Below are 24,936 nucleotides of genomic sequence, written 5' to 3'. Positions count from 1 at the left end.
TAAAATATATTGATATTCATTCTTGTTTTGAGGATGTTACCATCTTGTGTGTCATTGTGTGGCATGAGTGTCATTTTCTATATTGAAATTTAGATTTTATTTATTATTAGGATTTATACTCATTCATAACTTGCTTGAAGGTATTAATCAACTTGTTGTTAATCTCATGTTACTAAACAAGATCTTTTTAAAGCACATGCAGGTTCATCTGAATATATTACTAACAACGTCAAATTAAGAGCAAGCTCTATTTTGTTAATGCAGTACTGGCTAACATGTTCATAGCAGTTATTAGTCAATGCTTCATTCTTCTTCTTTCATGTACAGCAGGGGTTTTGGATTAACTCTCATTAAAGACAATAACCATATGAATAATTCTCTCTCAAGACCCGCAAAGAATCCTCGGCTATCTTTTCACACTTATATGTGAATTCAGCCAACTATGTCTCAACAAACCCACCAACTGTCTTACAAACAATGACTCCTGGGAGGTATTTGAAGAAATAGGATAAAGGCAACTGGATTAAACTCTCCAACCCTAACTTTCCCTAGCTCTCACTAACTGTCCAACCCTTGTCCGTGGTTCACAGTTTTGACACTGTTACATTAACAACACTTTTACATTGTCTTTGGCAGAAAGTCCAACCTCTGCTGTGTGGAGTTTTCCTAAACAATAAATGATAAAGTCTTTATCACCATCCAGAAATAAATAAATAAAAGCATAAAATGTACAAACAGTATACATTTATAGTTATTTTCATATTTGATCAAATAATAATAATCACATCAATAAATTGATACCATTGTATTTATTTAGAATTAAGCCAACACATGTCTACATATACTATATATACTATTTATATGTTTTTAACCTATTTGAACAATAAGGCCTTTTTCTTGTTAATTTTTCATTTGAAAAGACGAACTGCCGTACACCCAGAATTAGCCAGATGTAGATTGTAATCATGAAAAAGGAAAGTTCCATGCTGATGTCTAGACACTTTGGCAAAGGGATGGCTGGTGATACCATGTGATTCAGAGGTGAACCAATAGAGCCCTCACTTTCCTGAATTGGCAAAGGAGTTTGCACATGAGTGCAGCTGCAGTTGCAGATAATTACAAATTAGGGTTCGAGTTGGACACGTAGGGCAAATTTGGGGAAATTGTTGGGCAAATTTATATAAAAAATAAAAATAATAAATAAATAAATAAAATAAAATAAAATAAAATAAATAAATAAATAAAAATGTAAAAGTCCCATGGAAAAATAAAAAAATATATATGCCTCTTCTATAATCTTCAAAAATAAGTAATACTACCTACTGCTTTTAATGATGCTGTGGTTATTGACATGTTGGTCAAGTTTTTCCTCCTTTCATAACATCACAATCCTATATAAGACCGCAGAAGATGAGAGGACCACTGTTTTTAATCTATTTAACAGTGCTGTAATGTTTTCTTTGTGTATAGGTGCAGTAATCTTTTTTGTGTTTTGAAAAGGTATCCACAGCAGGCTAGATGAAAACAGCCAGCATAACAAAGTGGGCTATGAGCTGTAGGCTACCTAAGAAAATATTATAAGCTGTAGGGAACATGTGTAGTGACATCCATTTCTCTGAACTCTCATGCGCAGGATGTTAGTTTATACAAAATACAGAGCAGCATCAATAATTTCTATAATAGTTCATTCATATAATACAGTTTTTATTTATTTAACATGATGGTGCAGTGGGTAGAACTGCCACATCGCATAAAGAAGGTCCTGGGTTCAAATCCAGCCTGGGCCTTTCAGTGTGGAGTTTGCATGTTCTCCCTGTATCCACGTGAGTTTCCCACAGTCCCACAGTCCAAAGACATGCAGGCAGGCTAACTGGAGACTCTGCCCATAGGTGCAACTGAATGGTGTGTGTGCCCGGCAATAGATTGGCGGCCTGTCCAGGGAATATTCCTGCCTCTCGCCCAATGCATGCTGGGATAGGCTCCAGCACCTACCCCGAACCCCGCGACTGTGGGAGGAAACCAGAATACCCAGAGGAAACCCATGCGGACACGGGGAGAACATGCAAACTCCACACAGAAAGGCCCAGGCAGGATTCAAACCAGGACCTTCTTGCTGTGAGGCAACAGTGTTACCCACTGTAACCCCAGTAACACCTTAACTTGCTTGGTCATGCTCCTGTCCTCCCGCCCTCAAGTTAGCAGATACCGCAGTCTGTTGTAGTGAATTTAATGTAAGACCCACACTGAATAATGTAATTTTTTCTTACCTTCATTGTAATAGGTATCCATATTGAACATATCATCACTGGTTTTAATATTTTAGAACACAGGCCAATTTGAAATCCCTTAGTAATTTCCCTTAATGTGTCTCACACATAGCCAGTGATCCACCTCTACCCCATTCTCTGGATTACACATTGCATATTGCATTTGGAAATAGCTATTATTGAAGTCACACAATTTTGATGCTGGGGTTATTTATTCATCTACAGTGTTTATCTATGGCTTTATTTCTGCTACATGGACATTGTTACTGTATTTTATAAAAATCACCATTTTCTTAAATCTATATTGAAAATACTAAATGTACTCATGATGTGTGTGAGTGTGTGTGTGCGCAAATACATGTGTGTGTGTGTTCTTAATGTGTACATCAATTCAGTGTGCATCAATCCGAGAGCTAGCCTGATGTTAAAAGGTGGAATGTAGTTTAAAATTGGAAGAATGTAGCATAGCAATATTCCTCCTAAAGATGGTTAAGTCTCCATGCTTAGGAGCCACATGTGAAGTTTTGAAAAAAATCAATCATGGGTTGGAGAGGGGGAAATAATGTGATCTGACACACACAGTGTGGAACAACTAGAATCAGAATTTTGTATGTACATTTTTTCCCCTAAGCTTTACAGTAAAAAATTATTTATTTAATTTATTTCATGATGAATGACTTATGAAAGCAATTGCTTGTCACCATAACATAAAAAACAGAGCTTGTAGACTACAGTCTTGATGCTTCAGAATGATAATTACAGCAAAAAGCCATTTAAAATACAATTTTAAAAAATTATTATAATAAAATCCAGTTGTAAAAATACAATTTCCATCAAGCCTTTCACCAAGATCTCTTAGGTCTCATAAGCAGTGACACTGCAGTAGACTAAAGCAAGAGCTAGAAGGGGAGAAAAATTAAGTGTCTGCATACATTATTTCAAATGAAATGTAAAGCACAGGAACATCGTATTAAAATGCAAAATTGCTTGGCTGATACATATATTGGTGACTGATTTGGAAAGCAGCAGAGAGCATAACTGCTGGTGTACTATAGGCCTACATACTGTATGTGCATATACTTTTCTTATTAAACAGGAGTGGAAGTCTTCCCATCTAGATCACAAAGAGTAATTTACCACAATTTTAGACACTGTCTTTCAACAGAGCATTACATGTATGCTCTTTATTTGTGGGTGACATTAGGTGACATGGGTGTTTATTTTTGGTTGACATTTTCCTGTAACATTGTATGAGCGTATCATAGCTGCAGGAAGCATTGGTTTACTTTGGCTGTAAGTGGGAAAAGAGGGCTTTGGAACATTTTGGTTGTGTGCAGAAACACAGAATAAATTCCTGTTGCTATTGTAAGTATAATGTTTTTTTAAAGAAACCATAGTTTAATTTTTGTTACAGGTGGCAAAAGAGAAGAGCCCTGACCAATTTGGTGCCCTAGGCAAGATTTTAGCTGGTGCCCCTTGCATCGCAGCCAATTCCACCACCAATCATTGTGTTCATACACTCGCAAACTGCATAGCTTTATGTTTTTGAGATTTTCTTTATTTATAAACAAACAAAAAAAAAACCCACAAAATAAAAACAGTTTTAAAGAAACAAGTGACATAAAACAAATTATAAATACAATATAAATAAGGTATTGTACAAAATACAATATTAAAGAAACCAGTGTAGACATAAAACGATTTATACATATTATTATTTAGTATTTTAATAATAATAGTATTGCACACAAAAAACTACATTGCAGAAACCTCAGTGCAATATGCATAATGTAGCATTGTTCTACAGCCTTACTCGCCTTGCCTTTCTTGCAGCAAAGTCATCGATGACATCATCATAAGACAGCTGTTGTGAGACCACATGATTTATACTAATAATGGAAAGTCCACTGAGACGTTCTTGCACCATAGTAGATCTCAGGTAGGTTTGAATGTGTTTGAGCTTAGAGAAGCTCCTTTCAGCAGCAGCCACTGTAACAGGAAGAGTGACAGAGATTCTCAGAGCTACCCACATATTGGGGTAAATTTCTGTCAGCTTCTTCTCATGCAGGAAGGTCAGGAGTTCCATGTTTGTCATGTTTTTTGATGGCAAATGTGGAAAATTCTGTATTTCCACAGCAAGTTCCCTGCCATCAATATCTGGCTGTCCATCATGGATTAGAGCAGTGGTTCGAGTTACTGGCTTCATTTAGGGATACCAACCATCCTGCAAAATATGGAATCGTCCCTTATTTGGACAGTAGAATAGGTGTTCCCTATTTAACTCATGGCTACGAGATGCATTTTCATCCTTTGTGAACGATTCCGTTTGTAGTAACCGCTGTTTTGAATACAATTCAATAGTTAGCTAGCTAGCTAGCTAGCCGGGATAACAAGCATGCTGAGACCACTCTGACCTAAAACCCAGAATTTTAATATTGGCTAGGTGACAAGTGATGGCAAACCATAAAGCTAACTGGCATTCAAACCCGGTTTCAGAGTGCCTTTGAAAAACAAAATGTCTACACGGCAAGACCGCAACATTTCAAAAAGCAAGACAGAGCTAGGGAGATTCATTTGATTGCGTTATGGTTTCATGTAGTTTTCTTAAATAATGTAATGACAACAATGACCAAAAGTGGTGCTAATTGTATGGTATAAAACAAGAAGTAACTATTTTTTCTTGATGGAATCATTGGTTTCATAGACCAGAGGTTTTTGCTTAACAATGGTGGAAATAGAACTACCAGCCAGAGTTTTTGCATAACAACGGTCCAAATAGAACAACCAACCACAGTTTTGCTTGACAACAGTAAAATAATGTGCCCAAACAGCCGCAGAAGAATATTTCACTTTCAGGTGATTAAGTCGATAAAAATCAATAAATATTAAAGTAAGCATATATAGTTATTTTTGGTAGCCCGTTGTATAAGTGGGATAAACCCCTTCGGGCTGTACCTGTTATTGTAAAATAATGTACTTTGGTGGTGGTTAAGCAACCTTGGCTTCGCCTCAGCCGCTTCACCACCCCCATAGTACATTGATGCTGTGGGCAACCCAGAAAATAGGCTATGTAGTTATGTTGTTGTGGGCTTTTTTTGTAATATTTAAGAATAATAGTATTAAATTGTATTAGTAAAAAATAGTAAAAGTTAAAAATTTAGAATTTTTTTTTTTTTCCCTCATTTGGGGCACCCCTATGGATGGACAGCGCCCCTAGCATTCGCCTATACTGCCTATGCCACAGGCTGGGTCTGCAAAAGGGAGCTTTGCAACGCTCTAACTCTGAACAAATTCAGTGATACCTGTGTGACTGAACACACACTAAAAATGAGCTCTGATGGTCTAACAGAGTACATGTGGTCTCAGCTGGTCTCTTACTGATAGTTTAATTCAATTGCATCTACAATAAGCAAAAACGTGATTAATTCAACACACAATGTTAAACCACTAATTATATAATCAAATAAAAATCATTAGCACTTAGTAATTAACAATGGGGCTACCCAATTAAAATGTCAGTTTAAAACAAAGTACACCACCAGGCATGTGAAAGTAACAGGAATACATGGCACACAAGAGAAAGGGAATATAAAATAAGGAGAATTCATAATGTAAGTATAGGACGGATTATCTGCATGAAACAAAAGTAACAGCTTGAGTGATGAGAGAAATAGCGTAGACTTTTATGTAGGGTGACCGTCAGTCCAGGACATGGTGGGACAGCTTTGTCCTGCATTCTGCAACCACAGTGCAATGTCAGACATTTTGTTAACTATACTATTTCACAACTTTGAAAAACCTTCATGTAAAAATTGATCTATTTTTTTTACAAAAAAGGCTGTGCAAGTAGTACAGTAAAGCTGCACATATACAGCAAGCTCTCAACATTCTAATGGAAAATAAAATATTTTGTCTGCTCCAAATGTGTTATAACATTCACTGTTTTAACAAGACACCAGTGATCCCCATATCACCTAGACCTTCTTAAAAAATATTTGTAATTGTTTCCAAACAATTGGGTGTTTTTTTATTATAATCATTATCATTATTAGCCTGTCGTTATAATTTAGGCAATTATAGGTAAGGGATAATGTACAACAGGTGGGCTTAGACCCACCCACTTTCACCACTGGCCCATATCTTTGAAAATAAAATGTTCTCTCACTTTCCAAAAAAAAAAAAAAAAACTGAAAAGATTATATTTTATTAATCTATGATCCGCCTATGTCACATTTCCGTATGTAAACCAGGCCTTGCTGAGCTCACCAGTGTTCTCTTCTTAATGATGTTCCAAAAAGTTGATTTGGTAAGCTTAAGTTTTGGCCTATATCTCTGACTGTTTTTTTTTTTTTTCAGCCTCATAATGGCTTCTTTGACTTCCATTAGTACAACTTTGGCTATTTAACCACATGTCCATTGTTTGATTGCTAATCTGTGGAGTACAGAGCCAAATCAAGATAAAATACATCTCCCAAAGATTATTTAACTGTAACTCCTGGTAGCTGATGAGCTACAACTGTCACATAGTTTAGCAGGGACATATTTATAGTGTCCTATTCTATTCTGTTCAGCAGTAACTGCTTCTAAATTCACCATGGTAGGCTTTGACCAAAGAAGTGTCATGACTGTGGATACAAAAGAATTCGGAAATGAACTGATAAATCACACTAAATATTAATATACAGTTCTGCAGGAAGCAGCAGTGTGCTAGATCCACTAAAGAAGAATTTTCAACACTCTATTCCTGCATTATGATAAATGGCAGTCATTCGTAATGCAGAGAGAGAGGGAGAGAGAGAGAGAGCCCTGCACTCCAATGCCTGCTGGTTTTCCCTGGTTTCTAAGCACTGAAGTCATGGTAGCAGTGCTCCGATGAGAAAAATGGTGAGACCCAGAGTGGAGTAATGTGACATGTGACAACCAGGAACCAAGCATAGGTTCCTTAAAAAGTGAAAAATATTAAGGAGGATTTCTGTCCTAATGCCCACAACCTAATGTGAATACTAAACACTAGAAGAAAACAAATGCTGTATGAATGTGTTCTGAATGTTGGTCTATAGTCAGAGAGGTATACCTTAGATGCACATGCATACACAATTACAAGTACACATACAGACACACACAGACAGATGAAAAATGCACCCCACCCCCCATCCTTACACACACATTTTCAGTTTGTATAAACCTCTGTTACATTATCTAAGCAGTACCAGTGGCTTGCCTAGACAAGGGAACAGTAAGTATCCCCCTCTCTTTAACACAAGTCAGTACTGCCTGCACAGCACTGCCTACACAGCATAACCTCTTTCTTTGTATGGATACTCACAGTGAACCTGGATGGGATGTAGTTGTACAATGGACATTATAATTCAGGGATACTCAAATCAGGCCATTGGAGGTGCAGATTGGTTTTCATTCTTCCCCTCTAATCAGAGACTGAGTTAAACCTGATGCCCCAAATTCCCAGCCAATCAGTGAGACTATTGGACTATGGAATATCAGGCAGAAGACAAAACCAGCAGTAATACTGACCTTGAGGGTCAGATTTGAGTATCGCTATTATATTTGCTTCCTATAGCATCTTTTGCTTCAACCTCCAACCACTTGCACTGAAAGGCCCAAGAATATACCGTAAGAGCGTCCCAGCTGTGAAGAGAGTGGCCTTGGTCTGATCACAGCTTGTATATCTCAGCTTGTGTAACTCATTTAACAATGCTGGTCTCCGTTGTCTCCCGTTAGTGAGCCAAAGCACAATAAAGCCCCACAACTGCACGGGCCCTCTTTATACAGCCAAGGACAGGAAAGAAGATGGCATGTTTAGCTTGAATTTACTACAGCTTTTTATTTGTGGTCAATTTTTGTTTCATATCACTATTTAAAATAAACAACCTAAAAATCACCACTTAAACTAAGTTCAATAAATGTAATACATGCACTTCAGATGAATGTACACTCAATAATGAAACAGGCAACCAGTCCCTGCTTTCTTGTGCACTCTGTAATCTCTACTGCAACTCTGCCTCTCTCCATATGAAAGTCCTGTATTGAGTCCTGTGTGAGGTCTTTGTCACACCCAAGCCGTATGGCTATGTAGTGGCACAATGCACTGATTTTCTGAGGGCTGTATTATATGTCCCACCTGACCCATCCAAACACCTGAAGTGCATTTTTAACAATTCAAACATTCACTCAATCATTGACCTAGCCCTGTCAAACACAGCAAGTTGCCAGTATGTACTGGGCTTGATGCATGGAGTAAGAAGCCACAATTTTAACATATGCACACCTTACACCATTAGATGGGGGCACATCCGGTCTCCCACCTTCCTTGTGTCTCTCATTCAAGTTGTTTACACTATTATCTCCATGCAGATGCATTGCCTAAATAGCTGGCACTGGACTGCATTACTGTACAAACACAGCTTGCATTTCAAATAGTCAAACTGAAATAAAGAAAATATTTCTTGCATCTGTCTTATGTGTTCATGCATTCATATGTGCTGCACATTAATAACGGCACCAAAATAGAACAATGCTCCAGCGTTTAAACCCGTTCTTGTTCGGTTTAAACTCAAATTCAACACAAACTTACACAGTGGTGAATGTTTCTATAGACATGCCACCTACAGTGCTGCCCAACCCATGTTGATGCAAATGGGTTTACTGCAGACCACCAAACCTGGAGCATGCAAAAAATATTAAGTTTGTGTGTAACGAAACTAGTAATTCCACGTGCACCCAGGTGTGTTTGTGCTTGTGTTGTCACTAAAATAGGGCCCCATTAGTTAAGTGTTCTTTATTTCTCACTGCGTTCCTCGTGATGTTATTTTATTCTCATTGGGCTACATCTCTTTATACGAAACCTGCTATAAAACATTGTGAAATGTATAGTGTGACAACATCTTCAAAACTTCAGATGGCTGCTTCAGAGCTAGAATGAAGCAAAGCTTATCGTCCCTGTAAGCAGGGTAAATAAAGCTCAGCGGGATGCCTTTGGCCTCACTGTGGGCTTTCTTGGCTTGCAGCCATGCTATGGAATGGGGCCAAGAGGACAGCCATTCTTTTATTTACTGAGATTATACTCTGTACAAACTAGGGATGCACCACACAAGAATTCTGGGCCTGATATCTATATTCGATATTTGACATGGCATAGTGGCTGATATTTCCCTGTTTTCATTTATTGCACAAATTCATGCTGTGACCAAGTTTCCACATTCATGGAAGAAGTATATAAGAACAGATGTCAACTAATGAAGACAAAACATAGCACATTTTATTTTCCTAACCATTCTTTCAACTTTTCTTACCTTATCATGAAGCAGAGAGCATGAGCCTTGAGCTACTACGATAAATGGGCCTCTGTGCCTTCTTGGTGATACCACATTTTTAAGAGTAACACTGATGTTCTCCACTGCTGTATGTCACTCTGGATAAGAGTGTCTGCTTAGCGATTGTAATGTAATATAACAGAAAAAAATATACATAGCTGTCCTTTCTTGATTCCCATTGTTATGGCACAATGCCAGAGATCATTCCAATGCAGAACCCAGGGAGAAGACCCACCTTATTAATATACGCACACTATTTCAGCAGTAGACCAAATGCCCAGGTAGCACTCTGCAGCATAGCAAGTACATCATCTACTTAACCCACATACATATGACACCAAATTAAAATTCTACACCAGACGTGCTGTTGGCATCTGCAGTAGTTCCGCAGATTTATAGCCATATAGATCCAAACTCTTAATAATGTTATTGGGGGAATTTATCAGATCGGGCGAGTGGAACCTATTGTCCCTGCTTGAATGGGCGGATCTCCTGAAGCAGGACTCTGTCATATGCCATTTCTGTTTTTATATTTTCTTGTGAACAACCAGCAAATGTCTTTAATCAAGCTTTCCTGGCCACATTCCTTCTGCTGGATGAAACCATGGTAAGGCAACCCAAATATACTCACAGGCAAAGCGGAGGAGGGCGTCCCGGCTGATGACAGAGCCAATGCTGTTGTCTGCCCTGCACTGATACCTCCCTAGATCACTCTCCTCACTAGGGTTGGTGATAATCAAGGAGCCGTCCACCAAGGTATACCGGAAATCCGCACTGATGTCCACCTCCGTTCCATTGATTAGCCATCTGGAAAAAAGATGCCCAGCCATTGCAGTAACCATAACATTCTGACAATATCAGTAAGCACCTCCCATTTTCAAACAGAATAATGTAAAAGACTCTTTTCACATTGACTCTTTTATTAATTTTCTCATGTATTTATTTCTAGGCATATTTATTTCCACTCATATTTATTTCAGCACGTATTTATTTCAAAACAACTCAGTCTCTCAGTCAATATGGAAAGGGCGGGGTCAGCTATGATAACAGGACAGTATATAAATAGACCACGCCCCCCACAGTGGGGGAAAACAATCAGTTGTGCTCCATGCAGTTAGTATTAGCAGTCAGTGGATTATCAAGATGAATAAAAAAAAAGCCAAAAAGTTGTTGTGTGGTGGGCAGTACAAATAACAAAGCCAATGAGGGAATAAAGTGAATTCAGGCCATTAGACATCAGGGGAAAGAAAGAAAACTCTGGGATGCTGGATCAAGGGATGCCTATTTTTGTAGTAAGTTAGCCATTTTGTCAATGGTTCATTATCTGTAATCCGCTGTATCAGAAATGGTCATTTGTATGATTGTTTAATTTGTTTTTTTTAGTATGCAATGTGACATGTAACTACATAGCAACTTGACATAATTTCATTACATCCTAAAGAAACAATGTTAGCTACTGTAGGTCGTGTGCAAGCCTCCGGTGCGAACTGTTCACAAGCAGTTTGCAAGTTCGCAGACTGCACCCTGTCTGAAACTGGTCTATCCAAATATCATGTGGTTGGTTTTGTCATGGTTGACCAGCCAGCCGAGTTCAACTTTATTTTTCTGTTCATTTCATCACTCCACTGCCACGTAGCAGGTCATGTATAGATGGGATACAAGATATTTCAAGAAGTGGTGTCCTATTCGATAGGTTCGCCACGATAGAAGATTTAAATTATGACTTCATGTGTTAAACAAACTAAGGATAATTAATTTGGACATAAAGGTAGCCAAATAAAAGATGGGGAAACTAGTAACACTAGGTAGGTAGATACCTCATTACTAGTTGCCCCATCTTTCCTTCGTACAAAGATATCGTCATCTTTATGATCGATCATGCAGAGCATTTAATGACAGCAAAATCCTGGCATGAAATTTCCTTTAAGCTCGGTGTCAACAGAAATAGTTTTAGCAAAGTATCTCTGGTCTCAATGATCCTGAGTTGTGAAAAGCAATTCAGAAAAGTCTATGCAACACGTTCATGTGCCCCTCAGTGGCATGGAGTGACATAAAACAGAGGACATGGAGTTCAGTATATTGACAATGGGATTTGGTGACATGATCACCAGTGGTTCTTTTTTTGAAAAGTTTGTACTTTGGAGTATATTGCCTACTTAATGATCAGAGAGGATCAATGGAGTACTCATTTTTGAATAATTCTTAATAATTCTTAATTATATATTAGTATTGTTTCAGTTCAATCTACAATACACCATATCTTTTAAGGTTATAGGGAAGTTAACCCTCTCTCCTAGCAAGCATTATTGTGACATTAAATATTAAAGATTTTGAGATCTTTTTGGGAGTGTCAGCTTTGACTATTATGGAAATGTTTTGAACTGCTATGTGGGGCCTAGATCAGGCAATAATTAAACCAAGTTACAAAGTCAACAGTGACACTTTTGCGTCTGCTTTATTCTGGTGTGGCCTACCTGACCCAGAATGGGTGTATGGCATATGCTTACATATGGCCAGGACTGCACCACAGATTAATTTTATCATTATTTTTAATAATGGTACAAGCCTTTGTAAAGCAGGACAAATCTATGAAAAGACAATAAAATAATATAATAAATATAATAATTTCATTTAACCTAATCTACTCGGGACCTTAGGCTTCTGAAAGGGCTGTTGGGAACAGGAATAGTCATTGGATGTTAGTGAAAACACATTTTCAGGGAAAATAAAAATAATTATTTGAATTGTATAGGGAAAGACCACCATGAACAGTAATGCTCCAGATTGTTGATCTCTACGGGGGAATCCATGCTTTTCTGGTGCCTGCACGTGACTCACCTGTATGTGGGCGGGGGGTTCCCTCGAGCCTCGCAGTTCATCGCCACCTTCTTCTCGTCAGAGTCCAGTGCAAATATCGCATTGTCAGGCTCCTGGAGAAACACGGGCCCAAACTCAACACTCTCTGGAGACAAAAAAGAAGAGAAAAAATAAAACAAAAATCATTCAATGCTACTGTACTTTGCAGGAAAAAATTAGGAAATGGTGCAAAAAGTATCAACAAAATGATCAAAACTGTGCACAGTTATGAAAAATTCCTTCCAATTTGGCATGCTGTATATTGAATAATTTTATAGAGGGTCTACTGCCTTATTTGACAAATGGCCAGAGAGGAACACTGTAAATGTGTGAACTCTTCAGCACATATAAAAAGCATTCTGGGAAGCAGGCTTAGGATTGGTTATAGGCAAGACATTCTTCACAAAATAAACAAATAAATAAATAAAGCTGTAACACCGATGTATTGTTAAATCAATTTCAGAGGTTTTTAAATTTCAATTTTTGTTTTCTCTCCTGCTCACCTGTCTTTGAAGGCCCCAACTTTGTTTAAAAGCACATTGATGACCTGAGGAGAGAGGCACGGAACATTCCATAAGATTCCGAATTTCCTGTGACTGACAGGGTCTGCCCTGTGTCAATTGGGAGAGAACCTTGTTTGTGGAAACCACAAGGAAATCAAATTTACCAGTATTTCTGACAGCTGACTTGTCATTGTTAGGCTCAGAGTGTAATGGCAAGGTGTGTATGATGGGGAACTTTAGCTAAAAGTCATTCACTCATTCACTTTCCACAGAGAGCAAGGTCATGAGCGATTCTCACTTCTGACTGTGGTCGAGAATTTGAGGTTAACCTGTAGGCACAAAATCACCCAAAGCGGTTTGCATGCTGAGCAGTTGGACAAAAGGTCCTGTTCAAGATAAACTGTGCTCAGTGTGCCCTTCCTCTTATCCCACTGATCAACCAGTCATACACAAATTTAACCCTAAACTGTGAGTAGCATCACATAATTTAAAAAAAAAGTTATTTTAAAGTGTTATAAATAGGGTTCATAGAAAGATTGAATGAGTTGTGTTGGACAGAGTACCATTGCCTATTCTGGGTCATTGCTTCCTCCATAAGGAATTTGGTATATGCTAAAGATTTCTTGGACATTGTTCCTGTGCCACAATGTGTTCTTGCTTCAACCATCACAGGGGGCTCTTGTACAAAGCTGCCATGTAGTGATATGTAGTTTTATATATTAAGAATACATATATGCAATAGAAAGCAAATTGATACACAAAAGGTTGTTGTGCAATAAGCAACATTCATTATTTTCTAATAAATTGAATTTCTAAGAAAAGAGACAATTGATTCAGTTAACTGCAGAACTGTTGCTGCTCATTACAGTTTACACATCACATTTAGAAGGCTATGCCATACAAAGTTGAAAGAGATTTGGCATCCCTGTTTCAATCTGAAATGTTAAAATCTATTACTCTGATGGCTTCCAAGCAAACTGGTGCCTTCAGAGATTACAGAGCTGTCTCTCTTGCATACACAAACACACATACTGAATCTCATGCGTGCACACTCACTGATTGGAGCCATCGCTCTTTGGCGGTTCCGGCAACTATCTTGTTCCCCTCATTATGAATAATTTACACTTGGTGATGAACGAGCTGCTTTCAGAGGCAGCCCTGATCATATCAGAGTTGAAGGCGAGGGCTTTCTGCCTCAAATGTGGCCACCGACACAGCTGTTAGCCCCGGGGATGCGCAGTGAGAGCCGTGTTCATGCTTTTGGCATTAAACCACAAAGGGTCTGTATGAATATTATTTTCAGTTGGGCTAATTATTCTGTGTCCACCAGTCGCCCTCCCACCCTGGCCTATCTAGCCAAAATAATTTTGATTTATTCTTGGCAAGGTGTTCCCCTATGGATCGCTGTTTTGAGTTTCATCACACAAAGTTCCAAAAAATCAGCTGCTGACCGCTTACATTTACATTTGATTAATCTCTGCTGTACTATAGCTTTTGAAAAGAGGGGGAAATGCATGTATAATTGCAAAACTATATATAATTCACCTTACTCTTAATTTTATAGGAAAAGACAATTTATGTCAACTAATGAGAAACAGCCATAATCGAAACAGGACTATGATTATTAATTGATAGTTATCATTCTAATTGATTATAGGTTTATAACTGAGGCCCTCTCTGTTAACACCCTATTAACTAATAATCTGCAAGTGAGGTGTGCACACGCATGGTAATGTGTGGGTGTGGAGTGTGGATTGTCCACGTAAGAGTAAATCATACTATATGAATGGGGCAGTATTGCTGCAATGTGATCTTTGCTATTACCTGAATTATGTAGTGCTTCTGCAGTGACCAGCAGATATACCAGTAGACTACCACGAAATAGCAGTCGTGTCACAGGCCAGCATTCTAATGGCAAATAGTGAGTGAAAAACTGAGTGAAAATTGTAGTAATTTTATGGCATTTCACTGTGAATATGAATTAATACTGTGTAATATGAATAACAGCAAAACCTTTATTTCATAGGCTAATGGCAACATTGCAGTCAGTCTACCTTTTTTTACTAGATTTTTTTTTTTTTTTTTTTTTTTTTACATTGCAGTTTTTCTTCCATGGTGCAATGTTTAATCTGGTTTTGCAAAATTCTGCAACAAAAGATAAGCACAGCACCTAGAATAGGTATTCATTTACCTTTAAAAAACATGTATTTTGTATTGATATTTGTATTCTAAATTTCATAGTTTACTCACATGGAAAAAAGTGAAGGTAAGAAGCTCAAAATGGCATGTTTTGATTCTCCAAATCTACCACAATCCATTTAGCCTTACAACGCCTAAATAACTTCTAGCACTGGCTTAGCCTTACTGGGAACATAGAAGCCAGTCATTTCAGATGAATGGTGTGAGAGTACATATAACCTTGAACTCCTTCAAATATGTGATTTCAGCCCAAGGATGGGTTGTTAAAATGGTATTAAAAATGAAGTTACTTAAAGTGCCATTTAAAAATGTCAAACATTGCATATGAATGATGTAATATAAATGCATCCTTTTATAAATTAAAAATATAAATTATATAATTGCAGATCATGTTGAAATGATATGATATGGATGTGTTTCATGTCACTGTAATGTGTGGTAATTAACTCATTTCTGCAATCCCTGTGGATTTGAGCACTCATTTATCTTCCTACTTTCTGTCAAATAGCTATTTTTGTTTATCTGCAGTTAAACAGCTCTACATTTACTGAGCTACACTTAATTACATTACTAATTTGAATTATTTTGGAGTAGTTTGATCAGTTAAAGTGTACATTTGCTGGTGGGGGAGAACTCCCAAATAGCAGCCATACTTTGAATTCAATTCATATTTCTTGATCCATTCATTTCTGTATATATTTATTTACATATTTATTTATTTCTCGGTTCATTTATTTCTGTTTTTCTTCATCCATATGATTATGAGGGGGCGTGGCTTTTATAGTCAGGCATAGCAATCAAGCCCAGAGGGGCAGAGTAGGAGGTTGACGCATGCTGGCTCGCAGAGAGATAGAAATAAGTTAAAGATATTTGATCAACCAGATGTCAGATCAATGGTCTGTGGCGCAAACTTGAGCTTTGCACCACACAGCAGTAGCCTCAATCCAGTTAAGACACACTCGTACATTAAGGTGAACTTTACTCGATAGGAGGCTTGTTGCCCTAAGATCCCAGACTGACCTTATGCCAAGCTCTGCCATTCGATGGTGAACTGTTCTCTCACTAACCCAAAAAGAGTTGCAATGTCACGAACAGACAAACCAGCTAATAAAAAACTCTCCACAGCTTCCACAGGCAGTATGTGAGAAGGACATCCAAAAGATCTGGCATTATCTGAATTTTGGAGTGAAACATTTTGGTGATGAGCCACTTCCTCCAAATTACTGAACACTACAGGCTCAACCTCTGTGATGCAGTTAAGTGGAACAAATTGTCAAAGCATCCATGCAAAAGAGTAAATAATCAGGACTAGCATTTTCAGGATTAGCATTATGTTAAGCAATCTCTGGCTATATCTTGCTTGTATAGGCATTTGTGAAGATCGTGGAAATAATAGTTTTCATATTTGGCTCAATTCTGAAAATATTACTAGAACAAGATGAATCATTTTTAATACAAACTCCTTACATGAAATTTCTGGGACATACAATTCACTAGTACCTGGAATCATTTCACTCCGTGGGTGGGAAAATCACATGGAGGGGGTACACCTAATAGTTTAATAGCTTTAAAAGTTCACACAAAGGTAATTCAATACAATTCGATGTTATAGGATACAAACATAATCTTTAATCTAATTATTGATTACATTTAAATGTTTTTCATATTCTACCTATTCTGGTAATTTGAGGTGTTTGACCAGTAATGCATCACTCGAGCTCTGATGCAACCAAAAAAATCCATGTTACATTTTGCATCGTTCTCCCCAAAGGTATGTACAGTTGATTTACGCCAGTGGTAACCAACCCTGTTCCTGGAGATCTACCGTCCTGTAGGTTTTCATTTCAACCCTAATTTGGAACACATAACGCAACTAATTTGCAGCTCAATGCAGACCATTAGCTGTTGAATGAGGTGTGCTTTGTTAGGGTTGGCGGGAAAACCTACAGGACGGTATCTCCAGGAACAGGGTTGGTTACTACTGATCTTCACACTCTGGTATCAATCAAACAATGAGAATAAGATGACACCATGGCATACTTTGGATACTCATTATCATATGGATGAAGAAATACAGAAATAAATAACTCAAGAAATATATAAATCTGGAAATAAATATCAGGGTTCCCATTCATCCTGGAAAACCTTGAAAACCTGGAAATTTATCAACTAGCTTTCCAGTCATGGAAAACACCTGGAAAATGAGAAAATTTACAAAATGTCCTGGAAATATTTGTGAGGTTGTAGGCTAGGCTGTAAGTCAAGCTATTAAACAGTATATTTAGAGTTGAGATTGCACATTTTTCTGTATTCTTTCTGTATTTTTCTCCGCTTTTCTCATTTTTATTAGTTGCTGAGATTACACGGCAGCACAAAGTTTTGAATGGTTATGGTTATTAAACCCCCCGCCTCTTGGTCCACCACCGGATTTGGGCTACCATTGTCCACGATTCATGTCTGTAAGTCTAAGTCATGCAAATTGTCCTTGAAAAGTCCTGTCAAATAATTTCCTAAAATGAGTAGGAACCCCGAATATATGCAGAAATTAATTCATCAATAAATACATAAATACAGAAATAAATGCAGAAATACCCATTTTATCTATTAATATAATTAATACATTTATTTTTCATTTTTCCTCGCATTGGTATTTACTTATTTATTTATCTATTTATTGAGTTGTTTATTTTCATTTTTTATGTATATTGGATAAAGTTGAAAGCACAATATAGGATCAATGTTGATGTTTGGTTGGGTTTATTAGTGTTGGATATGTTTGAAAACCATATTCATAATTTAATTTAAGGAGGACATAGTCATTTGAGAGACCAGGACAATAAATACATTAATAGTCAAATTGGCATTGCTCAACAGCTTGTCTTCTTCATTATTCCATTGATCAAACAGCTTGCGCTGGTTTGATATGGTAAACTGTGCATTCATTCCTTCAATCATTGCCAGGATCTGTAAAGCTTTAAACATGGAGTGACTGTGTTTGCAACCATACGATACAAAGCATGGATCAGATTCTTAACAGCATGCTGAATGTGCCCAGGGTCCAAGCAGCAAGAATGATACATCAAAGGTTTATTGCTAAAAATACCAGCTGTCCATTCATTTTTATTAACCAATTACCTGATGTGTCCGCTCACACATTCATTTCTATAATTCATATTCAATAATATAATATATCTTTTACCACATGTAATTATCCAAAAAACTGTTTCATATGCAATTGCAATGAAAAAAATTTAGTCTATATCAAGAGTGGGCAACCCTGGCCCTAGAGAGCTGCAGGGTATGCTGTTTTTTGTAGTTACTCAGAACTTAACTGAGCATTGATTGATTGATGGAGCATTTTTGGGGGGTTAAAAGTAATTTCATGGTAAAACATATAAATGAAAAGCTAAGTCATTATGAGCTAAAAGGCTACACTGATCCTTTGTACTGAACTGTTCAACAGCCGCCATCCTAGTATAAAGCTGCACTAGGGCTCTGGCAGCCCTGGTTTCCTACCAGACAAGCCAAGCATGCATAGGGGGAGGAAATTAGAATAAAATGTTTCTAATGGAATTGAAAACTCGAACAAGTAGAAAGACATTATGGAGCTCACTGTATTATACATATACACACATATGCATACACATACAAATGCAGTGCTTACGCATACATAGGTACATGCAAACATACATATTACATAGTGTATTTAGTACATAAACATTGACTAAAATAAATATTGCCATCACTCCCGCATTATTAAACTCCCTAGTCCCCTCCCAATAAATCGTAAACCGTCCTCACAAATGCCAAAAGGTCAAAAAGCTAGAATCAAAACTAGATACCCAAAGCTCTTATACTGGCATCTAAATATGTATAACTATTGATACAATGTTATTTCAATGAGGGGGACAAACATTTTATAAACATTGGAATAATTACCATTGATTCAATGCTTGTTCAATACATAAATGTCAGCCAAATGTTGATGTAACATTAATTCAATGGGGGTTAGCAAAACATGGAATAAATATCAAATCAACATTAAATCTATAGAAGAATAACACTGATTCAATGCTTATTCAATATATAAAAGACAGATGTTGATACAACATTAATTCAATGGGGGGAGCAAAACAAGGAATAAACATCAACTAAATATTAAATCCATGTAAGGAATAAAATTGATTTAACATTTATTCAAAACTGAAATGTTGTGCAGATGTTGAAACATCAGTTCATTGAAGAAGAAAAACATCAAAGTGTTACAGTGATCACATCTTTTTGGAGGCGTTTCTTTCGCCATGGGTTCCCTCGGCAGATTTCCAATGCTTTTTTCCCACAGGGATTTTGTTTTCTGTCGAAAATGAGGTCTGTGGTTAACGTTTTCCACAGGTTCATATTTTGTTCTATGAGATAAATGACTCCCATTAATAACTCAACCTTGAATTTCAAAGTCGTTATGTGCTAAGTAAGTTGCTAACAAGTTGCTATATTGAAACTACAATGGTTGTCCCATGCAGGTGGGCTAGTATGAAAAGTGGAGTGCCGATTGCCAGAATGCGATCATTGTTGTAGTTTCAATTAAGCAACTTGTTAGCAACTTACTTTTTAAAAGCACCTAATAGCTTCCATTGTGGTGATATTAATGAGTGTAGTTTATCTCATTGTATCATTATCTTGATGCTGTAGTTGAAAAAAACATGAAGCTCTCTTAGGCTTACGTTCACCAAAGACCAAAGAAAATTTTCTAATTTTAGAAAATAACATTCCTATGGGAAAAAGCTTTGGAAATCTGATGAAGGAACCCATGGCTCAAAACTGCTAACTTACTTCCAGGTTTTAGGACTACACATTGTAATACTCTATAGTTTGTTGATTCAGTGATGATCCAGTACTGATCCAGTGTCTGCTTATGCTAGTTTAATGACAGATTCAAAATCAATTCAGAACATTAAATCAATGTGTCTGCTGATGATGATTCAACATTGATTCAATGTTCGCTTGGTATGTGGGCTGTAGCAGTATAGGTTTTATTCACCAAACATGACAGACAGCCAGTAATGTGGGCGTGATCCCCAGTCCTAATAATGTTATGGTAATTATACTTTAAGGCAGGGTGATCCGATACTTATACACCCAACAGCTTCCCAGTCTGATTTGTGCAGGAATTTTGCACAGATCTGTGCCTGTTCTTTAGAAAACTTTGGCACATAAGAAAAGCTCTAATTCTACATCTGATCAACAGGCCCAGAAGCTTTTGAATCAGAGCAGGCCAAATATCTGGCACTCTGCAGCGAGAGAACTTCATACAAGCCTTTCTCTTTTGCAAGCATTACAGGGCTGAGGTAAAAATCATGTATCAATGCAATGGTTGAAAAAAAAGAAAGAAGTGCATTTAATAACAAGAAGTTCAGGAGAGAGAGTGAGAGAGAATGAGAGAGAAAATGAGGGAGAGAGAGATACACTAATAACAGGCATTAGTGATGAAGCAAGCTCTATTCCACGGAATTTAAAGATCATCCAATGACAAAAAAGGATCCGTGCTGCCTCCCGCTCTTAGCCATCATCTAATCTCAGCAATATCTAGTCAGCAGAATTCAGCTCCACTGGGAAATAAACCACCCTCTGCTTTTACACATAAATCACCTGTAAAAACGATGAAAATCAGGGGAATACACGTGTGTGTATGCGTCCTGCTACTAAAATCCTCAGTACAAACCAATACATACAATTATCACCTTTAGGTCTTTTAACCTGGTTCTATTCCCATTCTGCACCTGGATTTATCGAACACATCTGTATCTTAGCTGTTCTCATAACAGTTATCACTGAGCTATAATAGAGTATATAATAATAATATATATAGACGGGTGACAAATTAAAGGAAAAAGTGTAGTAAGGTGCTGGGCCACTACAAGCTGCCAGAACAGCTTCAATGCGCCTTGGCATACATTCTAGAATCTCTGGAACTCTACTGGAGGGATGGAACACCATTCTTCCAAAAGATATTGGTTAATTTGATGTTTTGATGATGGTGGTGGAGAGCATTGTCAAACACGTCAGTCCAAAATCTTTCACAGGCGTTGAATTGGGTTGAGATCTGGTGACTGCGAAGGCCATAGCATATGATTCACATCATGTTCATACTCATTAATTCATTCAGTCACTGGCGGACTTGGGGCGACCGCCCCCCCCTGGTGTCCCCATGGTTGAAAAAGCGTAGCTAAAGAGACCTTTAGGTACTAAAGGGCTAAAGGGCCGATAAGTTAGGCAAATATCTAGATAGCATTTTGATGTAATCTCATCTGCACTGTCCCTGCTTTTTATTTTTCAATGTACCCTTGAGGTTAGGTTAGATTATGTTGGATTAACTGTATTTGATAGTAAAAGACAAAGTAAATTGTTGCCAACAATGACACAAAGTTTAAATACTCATTCCCATTGTTAAAAACTTACATCTATTCCATACATTTTTTCAGTTTTAGCCACACCCCCTCTAGAATGTTCAGATGTCAGAGGGGGCTTAATACAGTCTGATATGTAACCCTGACATCCTACTACAGTGTGTGAGGTAGGTAATACAGCAAGCTTTCTTTGAAGTTGTAAAGATTGAGTTTTACCAATGATGAATTACTAAATACTAATGTATGTACACTGCAAGTGCTTTTATAGATAGCTGTATCACATTTTTTAGCTTAGATGCCTAGCTAAGGAGCTAGCTAACTAAACAGGTACCTTGCTTAGCTGATTCTATGCTTACCTGTGGACTCGATTTGGAAATCAACGTAAAAATCCTTCCCTAAAGCCGTGTGTCCACCAAAGCTGAAAATGCTGTACGGCCTCCTTTAAAATATGAACTTCTTCTAGACTTCTAGACTTAGCTCACGCTCGGAATTCTTCAATAGCGACGGATAAGTGTAACGATCATACTGTTTCTACAGTCGATATACTGCACCCTAGTAGCTAACGCTGCTAATGCTACGACTGGGGGACTTCTGGTTTGTTTGTGGAAACAGGAAAAAAATAGCGGGGGTACTGCAGTTTTTAGCCTCCGGAGGCTAAAAGCAACACTTTTTCTCTACAAAACCTGCTATTTTGTGTAACCAATACTTTGCCCGTTTTTATTTACGATAGAAAACACTTTTATTTTCAGTTTTGTCACAAATAAACGGTCGATAATACGTTTTGTCGGTATATCAGCATAGCAAGTATCGCTATGATACCATGGGTTACATTATATATCATTCTAGTGATAATTATACATAGCCAGCTAGTGTACAAGCGATCTGACCAGCTAACTAGTCAAATAGGAAATTATCTTGTATGCCAGATATTTTAAAATAGTTGAGTATGTTAATGACCATAATACTTTCTCATTGACATTATCACGTGTGTGTGTGTGTTTGTGAAACACATGTTAATGATTCCCTCTGTGTTTTACTTTGGCGGTGTTTGTGAAATAAACATTGTAAAGTTTATAGTTCCCTGTGTGGTTTTATCATAGAGGTGTGGTTATACTTTTAATCTGGATCGCCTAATAACATAATGTTAATCTTAATCAAGGGTGAAGACTATACTTATGCATACATGATGCATCATAGCTTTTTGTGCGCTGGTGGGGGCCCATGTTGTGCAGTAGGTGCCCTTTTTATTTTCTCGACCCTGCCCTTCAAACAGCCTGAGTCCGCCACTGCATTATGTGACTCCTTGTGCCCTGTGGATGGGGGCATTGTCATCCTGGAAGAGATCACTCCAAACAGGATAAAAATGTTTCATCATAGAATAAAGTGATCACTCAGAACAACTTTGTACTGATTTTCAGTGACCCTTCCCTCTAAGGGGGCAAGTGGACCCAAACCATGCTAGAAAAATGCCCCCCGAACACTCAAAGTGCTTTACAGTAAAGAGTGGGAACTCACCTCACCCACCACCAATGTGTAGCACCCATTTAGCCTATTAAAAATGCATTTCTATGTTCTGTGCAGAAAAATCTTTTAAGTCATTCCATTCCTTTCCAGGCATTATATTGCCACTGTAAATTTGCAGATGCACGTGGCTTTATCAGCATGTGGCATTGGTTTGTATTTTATGTGTTCGTAGTTCCATGCTGTCACTTTAATAATTGATCTGACAGCATTACAGCTATCCGCCAGGCCTACAGTAGGCACTGAATCAGCATTTGTCAGTCCTGTGGCCAACAGTGGGCCATTTCACCTCCTATATGGAATCTTTTGAGATGAATTTCCAACACAATCACCTCATGTGCCATACTGAAGTGTTATTTATGTGGTACACCTCATTTGTGAAATGTGTGAGGAGGACAGTTCCTGCACCTGTACTGCATTTCAAAAGACAGCATGCTTAGGGGAGTGTGAAATAGGATGTTGGTTAACACTCTCTTTGCATAATCCTTTGTGAGAACTATATAACTGCTTCATAAGCACTACATAGCCCCTTCATGAACCCTGCACAGACATGCATGAAAACTTTTGTCAGTAACTGCAAGAAGGCATATGGTGTGTGTCACTTGGTATATAATAATGTCACACTGCATCAGAGGTTAAATGTTGCAGTTAAAGACATAAGTATGTATAAATGTTTATGCAGAGCTTATTAAGGTGCTATATGCTCCTTATGGAGGCATTAATTAGTTCTTTTGAAAGACCATTCATAGAAAGTAATTTAGGTTAATTCATGTTGAATCACAGTTAGCTTGGCAGAGGAATGGGGAACAGTATGATATTGTACATGATTGTATGAATATGAATATGTTTTTAATAAAACTGTGGCAGAAGGGCATTTGTGGTGGTATACCAGCAGCAAAATAAAATTAAAACAAATCAAACATTTTTAAAATATTACTATTTCTTTCCACTTTTTTAAATATAAAGCACATTGAACTTCATGTCCAATCTTATCTGCAAAGGGCCAGCGTGGGCAAAGGTTTTTCTTTTAGCCCAGCTATAAAACTAATCCTATTCTCCCCACATACCCACACACCGTCAAATATACAGCAGGGAGGTAGTTAGAAAAGGGGAGGTATGTTTTAAGTAAGCGCCTACAAGCCTCAGTTTAAATGGCTGCCCTCAGATTCGTTGGAAGGCTGTTTGGAATTGGAAGATCCATTGGATCCATATGAGCTTATAGTAACAGAAGCAGAGAGACAGAAAGTCTGTTCAGAGCTTGGAGAGAAGTCTTTGCCGGACACCCTATTTTGTCCATGAAAGAGGTTATGCTTGGCACTATGACTTTTTGTTTTGAAATTATAGCAATAGGACTAGAAACTGAGCAACTCCTATGGTTTTTTTGGTAATCTATTTCCATTTCTGCTCTTGTTCTTTCCTTTATAGGGAATTAGCACTGCATACACAGATAACTTCCATCGCATCCACAATTAGCTCACTATTTTGACATATTGCCACATGACTGAATTCCAAAAATGACTTTTGTTTTGACAATGGCATGTTTTAACTGTATAAATTTCCATTGGCAATCTTCCAATTAACTTGCATACTCAGACTCACTGTATCCAGTTTAACGTTATGGAGTAATTAGGCACCATTGCTGAATGAATTTTTTTAAATCAAGGGAATTTTGACATGCAGGTGTATTTATTAGGATGGTAGGTATGCCATCCTGCCAAGTTACGGCTTGGTGGGGCAGCATGCCCCATACCTATACAGAACTGAGAGTTTGGGACTTTTCAGGGTTTACTACAGAAATAACCACAATGACCATCGACTCTCAGCCCTTAAAAACATTAACTTCTGTACCTTCTGA

At 37.6% G+C, this 24,936-nt stretch overlaps 1 protein-coding gene across 3 annotated transcripts in view; it reads right to left on the bottom strand.

The window, feature by feature from the left end:
- The window catches only part of LOC118235586 (contactin-5-like), a 350,615-nt gene that overhangs the window by 136,060 nt on the left and 189,619 nt on the right, over positions 1-24,936 (bottom strand). For all 3 annotated transcript variants that reach the window (XM_035433068.1, XM_035433066.1, XM_035433067.1), the window contains exons 4-5: positions 12,437-12,560; positions 10,230-10,405 (exon numbers count right to left, since the gene is read on the bottom strand). In XM_035433068.1, the coding sequence (XP_035288959.1) occupies positions 10,230-10,405; positions 12,437-12,560 (300 nt within the window). The remainder of the gene's footprint in view (positions 1-10,229; positions 10,406-12,436; positions 12,561-24,936) is intronic.

The sequence above is a fragment of the Anguilla anguilla genome, chromosome 9, assembly GCF_013347855.1.
Source record: "Anguilla anguilla isolate fAngAng1 chromosome 9, fAngAng1.pri, whole genome shotgun sequence".
Lineage (NCBI taxonomy): Eukaryota > Metazoa > Chordata > Actinopteri > Anguilliformes > Anguillidae > Anguilla > Anguilla anguilla.
The sequence above is the reverse complement of the archived record's forward strand: the minus strand, read 5'-3'. Positions and strand labels throughout refer to the sequence as shown.